Source organism: Oryza sativa, chromosome 3 (assembly GCF_034140825.1).
Source record: "Oryza sativa Japonica Group chromosome 3, ASM3414082v1".
Classification (NCBI taxonomy): Eukaryota; Viridiplantae; Streptophyta; class Magnoliopsida; order Poales; family Poaceae; genus Oryza; species Oryza sativa.
In genome coordinates, this window is record NC_089037.1 from 4,835,597 (window position 1) to 4,841,596 (window position 6,000).

At 48.8% G+C, this 6,000-nt stretch overlaps 1 protein-coding gene across 2 annotated transcripts; it reads right to left on the reverse strand.

The window, feature by feature from the left end:
* Nucleotides 1–1,426: 1,426 nt before the first annotated feature.
* Nucleotides 1,427–5,488, reverse strand: LOC4331917 (inositol-3-phosphate synthase 1-like). 2 transcript variants are annotated; one of them, NM_001402083.1, is made up of 10 exons: nt 5,047–5,488; nt 4,414–4,482; nt 4,183–4,318; nt 3,516–3,763; nt 2,938–3,164; nt 2,747–2,862; nt 2,455–2,631; nt 2,173–2,361; nt 2,000–2,062; nt 1,427–1,897 (listed from the first exon to the last, which is right to left on the reverse strand). In NM_001402083.1, the coding sequence occupies exons 1-10, from the start codon at nt 5,232–5,234 to the stop codon at nt 1,778–1,780; spliced, it is 1,533 nt and encodes a 510-aa protein (NP_001389012.1). In that variant the 5' UTR covers nt 5,235–5,488; the 3' UTR covers nt 1,427–1,777. The 2 variants fall into 2 exon arrangements, with proteins under 2 accessions (NP_001389012.1, NP_001389013.1); NM_001402084.1 differs by having other exon boundaries at nt 1,980–2,062.
* Between the last annotated feature and the right edge of the window lie 512 nt (nt 5,489–6,000).

Sequence of the window (6,000 nt, forward strand, 5' to 3'; positions counted from 1 at the left end):
TAAACGTACTACTCCGCACGTCACGTCTCGTACCGTGGCGAGGGCTGAAGAGAAGGGAAACCGCAGAGGCAACCGGGCGCAGGAGGCAGCGGCATCGGCGACGGCGCGGGCGGATCCGACGGGGAGGAAACGGCTGCAGCGCGCGGAGCACACCGAGATGCTACGCCATACTCCGCTCCGCACGTCACGGGATTATCTGCACGAACGTCAGAGGGGAAAACACAGATGTCAAGGCGCGCTCTACACGTTACGCACGAACTCGCGGAACTCATGTGATTCGCCTTGCTGTCTGTCTGTTTGGAAAATTCTAATTTTGTTAGAGCATCTTCAGACTAATTAAAATAGACTCTCTAAATACCCATATAGCCAGTTAACCAATTGATTTGGTCGGTCAAACTCATTGTTGACTATAACAACCTCTCCATCTAAACTCTCTATTCTGAGCCTATGACATTGGGATCCATATGTCAGTCTCTATTATCCCTCCTTCCTCTTTCTTCCCCTCTTCCTCTAGATTTTCTCCCTCTCCTCTTCCTCAACACTGGCAAATGGAAACGACGACGGCTACCGCAGTGGATGGGGATGGTGGCGGCGGCGAATGGCAAGGCGGCGACGGCAAGACGGCGGAGGCCGCGTGAATCCACGTCGCGCCGGTGGGGACAAAGGCAACGGAGGTCGGTCGCCGCCGGATCCAGACGACGGCAACGGCAACCTCGAGGACGACTGGCGACGGTGCAGACGACGGCGACAGCGGCTAGCGACCTCGACAACGATGGTGGCGCTCCAGCGTGGGTTCAAGATGCTCGCCGTCGTGCTCTCCGCCGCCGGCTCCCCAACAACCCCGCCACGGCCCCCTCCTTGCCGCCGGCGGCGGCCTAGCGCCCGCGCCGAGGAGCTCCGCCGTACCATCCTGGTGCACGGAAGCCGATGCTCGCGGCGGTGGCGAGGTCTTGGCTGCCTGCATCATCCGAGCTGAAGGAGAGGGGAGGAGGAATCTGTGTGGGACCCATGGTTGGCCAGTGATTTCTGGCTGGCCAAATTTGACTAGTGGATAGGGGGTTTTGGCCAGTTGAAGAGGCTGTTAGAGCACGTTTTTAGGCTAGAATGGCTAAAATTTGACTTGGAGAGTAGGATGGAGAGACTGTTGGAGATGCTCTTACGAGGATGATATAGGAGTATACTCATATAGGTGTATGATAGAAAATCTAGTTTGATGCGGTAAGGGCATCACCTATAAATTTCGCCATCTGCCCGCGGTTTTCAGTTTTGATCACACCATCCTCTACTCCTCTTCGTTGCATAATAGTTGGCTAATAACGCGAGCAACGAAGCATATAGTGCAGTTCTGCATAAACCATCTTGTTTACAAAATCACAACAAGATGCTATGCCTAGTTTCCTGCATTGTTTGCCTCGCGGATTAGCAGTTTAGCACACAACAGAGAAGGGGGAATTGGTTATGTTACAAGGCGAGAAAATAATAAAACGCTCAGCACAAAGTCAGCGATGAACTGAAATCTCCGATACTAATAAGTTATAAATAGAGGGGAACTAGCTAACATTCTCCATAACATCATCCAGTACCATAGTAAGGCTGCTGCTAGTTGCATAGCCCGATAAGAGTCTCACACAAAGCACAGAAGGTTAAGAATGGGAAAGACCGAAAAATCACAAGAGAAGCTAAAACAATTCTTAGAGCTAGCTAATCACGTCTTTCTTGCTCCATCCCATTCGCCTCTTTGCCACATGCCACGGCTGCTCGGCCTCGGCAGCCTCCCTCACTTGTACTCCAGGATCATGTTGTTCTCGGGGGCCAGCCCAACGCAGGCCCTCATGATGTTCTCAAGCATTGCCCTCTGCTTTGCCAGGGCGTTCACCACTGGTGTGCCAGGAGGAACCTGTTCCAGGAGACGAATTTTTCGTGACATAAGTAAATCAGTTGGTATATCATGAAAGAACATAACGGTTAATGGGCAGTACAGATGCATGTATGCACTCACAAGGGGTGCCTTGGTGAGGTAGCTCAGGATGGTAGCCACTGGATGGAAGGAATGGAACTTCTCCTGCACAGGATAACAAGTGAAACAACAACATAGTCAATTTTGCTGGCAAAAAGGGTGGCAATTGCAGAGCAGCAGAGAGTCAATTGATCTCAGTCCATCAGAACTCTTACCTCCCCCTCGGCTTTCAGCTGAATCCTGGTGCTGAGCTCGGCAAGGAGCACCAGATCAAGAATGATCGGCGCGGCAAGGAGTGAGTCCTCACAGGTGTTGTGCAGAACGATGGTGCTCTTACCCCCCATGAAGATCTCTGAGGTGTACTCGTCCATTGCCCTCTTGCTGTCTCCAACATACGGCACATACTGCAGAAGAATACATGGACAAGTTTTAATCCAAAACTAAGTTTTTTTTTAATGGCATACTGCTGCAGAAGAATCCATGGACAAATTGCAAACCTTGATCACAACAACATGATCAGGATGCTCGCCAAGCTCATAGAGGATGGCATTGCTTGAGACCATGTCATCGACCACATTGCTCTTGGAGATCTCCTTGGATCGGAATGTTTGAGGTGCGGAAAGGTTCATGCCATCATTATTCCCCAAGTGGTTGTAGCTGACAATTGAGGTGGGCTACGAAAACAAAAGCCAAAGTTCTTATCAGGTTATATATAAAAAAAAGTTTCCGGAAGAATATCGACGTTTCAATGCGAAAAGCTAGCCAAAGGATTTGATATATGGTTGGTACCTTTATTCCAGCACCAACTAGGAAATCAACCAAGACAGACTTCATCTTTGTCTGTCCACTCTTGAAATCATCACCACCAATCAGGCAGTTGTTCTTAATAGCAAGATCGATCAGCCCTGTACACAGTAAACAAATAAGCCATGAACCTGAGAAAATAAACCGCATACTACTCTACACAGAAAATTACATACCAGGCACAAAGGTGTTCTGAGGACTCCCGTTAATGAACGGTATACCCTCCATGACGCAGGCAATGGCATACAGTGTCGATGGTGATATCTCCGCCTCGTTCTTGTCCACAGACGCCAGGAGGTTCTCCATTGTGTCATTGAGCCCAACACAGACATTGCTGTACCTTTCAGTGTTTGCAGTCCACAACACCACCACCTTGTCCACTTTGCTCTTTTCCTTGAACTCCCTATTTAAGTAATAAAAAAAATATCATGTCTAATGTTTACAGCATTCATAGTCACAAGTTTGTCATGTTGTTCCAACCATCTTAATGCAGACTGGAACTAATCTTACGAAACAAGTTCACTTCAGTAGTATAACTCTTCGGGGAGCCCTTTTGATATATGAAAGTGCCAATATATATTTAGTGCTTTGACACCATATCATGTGAATACTATTTTCTGTTATAAGCTGGTGCCTGAAGGTATTCCGTTATTTCTGCCCCTAGTGTTCATGCCTCGTAGACATAACTAATTCAGAATACTATTCCTTTTTGTTATGAAGTAAAATGGGCTCAATTCCATGCATGCCAGTATACCTGATGTCCTTGATGATCTGCTCCATCTGCTCCTTCTTGGTGCCCTTGATGACATTGTTCGCGCGGGATCCCTGGTTGGCGGCGATGAAGTCGGGGTCATAGATGCCGGGGAGAGGCACCATGGACTCCATGTAAGGTCTGAGCTGCTTCTGCAGATCAATGTCAAGTACCTTTGCCCTGGTCATAGCATCAGCCAGGTTCATGTTGCTAATGTCCCAGCCCCCGAACACAAGGTCATCAGGGTTCACCTGAATTTTTTTCATAACCATCAGAAAACGGAAAAACAGGTTCTGCAAATCTGAAAACTATTTGTGGATGTATTCAACAGATCAATCATTGTCCAAAGATGCTGGAACCTTGTGGTTGTACCACAACATTTTGACTTGCATCATCACAACATGACAAAGGTGACACACGATGGTCACCTTTTGACACCCTTTTATGACAGGACTTATCTTTTGATACCCTTTTGTGACAGGACTTATCTTTTTCTTTTTTAGGACATGACCACAAGTCAAAGTTTCTTCTTTTCATTTAGAACCTTGGCCTTTAAAACAGGCCAAGGCCATGTTATGATTGTACTAGCACTACTACTATCACATTAGCAGTGTATTACTACTACCATCTTTTCCGTGGTTAGCATGTCAAAGAAAACAGGACAGATTACCATGGGCAGGAGGCTCTTGAAGGGCGCGTAGATCTCCTCCCCGTTGTAGCTCCCGACCCTGATGGTGGACGCCTGGGTGAGTGAGCCATAGTAGTTGGCTTGCTGCACCTTGTCCTTGGTCGCCCATGAGATTCCCCTGATTAAACTCACACCATCATCAGTTAAATTCAGAAAAGAAAAAACAGATGAAGCTAGCTTAGGCAGAAAAGTAGAGCGTGAGTGATCACTTACTCCCTGTTGGCGATGACCCCAGCCGTCAGCGTTGAGCCGTTGTTGCCGCCCCACCCCACGAGCATCACCCTGCACCCACAGCCATAAAACTGGGTCAAGAAACATGATCGACAAGTGTGCTGGCACGTAGCCAACATGGACAGAAAAAAAAACAAAACAAATGGGGTGAACTAATAAAAGAAGCTAATAAACAGTCATAAATTTGGGAGTTCTTGCCAGTGGTATATATGGTACTAGGTAGGTCCCCCTGCTCGATCTTGCAGATGCAAAATTTTAATGGAAACCTCACATGCAGTGCAGGTGCAGCCATGGGATAAAGCCATAATAATAAAAACTAGCGGATATAAAAAAAACTCAGAAGAAATGTCGTTTTGAGCAGACGGGATCGAATCCCAGAGACAGGCAAATTTCCACGGTGGCCGAGCAGCAAGGCAACAAAAGGCGCCGCAGACTCGCAGTCCCCCTCTTTGGCCTTTTGCCATCCCACATCTCGCTGGATCGGGCGCTAGCTATAGCTAGGAAAAACACGGAGACCAAACGGGAGACGAAAACGAAAACGAGAACAGGACGGACGCCGGATCGAAAGCGATCGGTGGACAGATCGATCGATCGGCGAGGGTAATGGGTGCGTACCCGAGCTTGGGGACGGTGGTGGTGGTCCGGAAGTTGTAGCGGACGGACTTGGGGCGGACGATCCAGCGGGAGGCGCCGTCGTGGCTCTCGTGCACCAGCTCCGTCGTGTCGTACTGGTAGTCCGACTCGATCTCCGCCGCGCCGTACCGCACGTGCGGGCTCTCCACGCGGAAGCTCTCGATGAACATCTCGCCCCGCTCCGCGGAAGCTAGCGGCGGCGGCGGCGGCGGCGGCGGCGGGTTTGTGGCTAGACTTATGCGGGCGAAGCGAGCGAGAAGGAGAAGCTAGGTAGGCTGTGGAATCGGAGGCTGGTGGAGCGTGGGGGATTTATAGCGGGTTTCGGCGGCCACTTGGCCGGGCTGCTCGGGCCCACCGAGCAGGAGGGTGGTCCCCACCTTGGGTCGGATTGGGAGACGACTCCGGCCGCCGGTGGGAGCGCAATGGGGGAGGCAAGCGGCGAGGCGAGGAGTATCATCTATCTATCCACCGGTGAGAGCTGAGAAGGTTCGTGCGTTGTGCGTGGGGGGAATCGGTAAAATCAGTTTTTCTCAGGGAGAAAATCTCAAGTTGACGGTAGTAGGTAGGACCGTAGGAGTACGTGGGTAGGCATACAGTTCTGTGTTTGCAAGTTCGTCCTCTCCGGATGGGTTTTCTGAGTGATTATTATGTTTTGTCTCTGCTTTCTTTTCGAGGGCTATTTGCATTTGATCGCTGGAAACTACTATAGTAAAAGATCAGTTACAAAATTAGAAAAGCTTGTTTGATACCAGTACTGATACGTCCCGTGCGTCGCAATGTTATAGCTATATTGTTTGGCCTAAACAGCCAAAGAATAAGTCAAAATTTGAATTTTTAAATTTGATTTTGAAATATTTTTAACGTAATTTTTTTTTGTTAATGTTGGCTTTTAAGTCGCTACGAATAGTTCTATAAAAGTTTTACTTACAAATTAAT

Bases quoted from the DNA above. Each gene is read 5' to 3' on its own strand.
- LOC4331917 (NM_001402083.1), bottom strand. From the start codon at position 5,234: ATGTTCATCGAGAGCTTCCGCGTGGAGAGCCCGCACGTGCGGTACGGC. The intron at 4,319-4,413 runs GTAAGTGATCAC...GAGTTTAATCAG, and splicing joins GGGGTCATCGCCAACAGGGA to GGGAATCTCATGGGCGACCA. The intron at 3,165-3,515 runs GTATACTGGCAT...TTACTTAAATAG, and splicing joins CAGATCATCAAGGACATCAG to GGAGTTCAAGGAAAAGAGCA.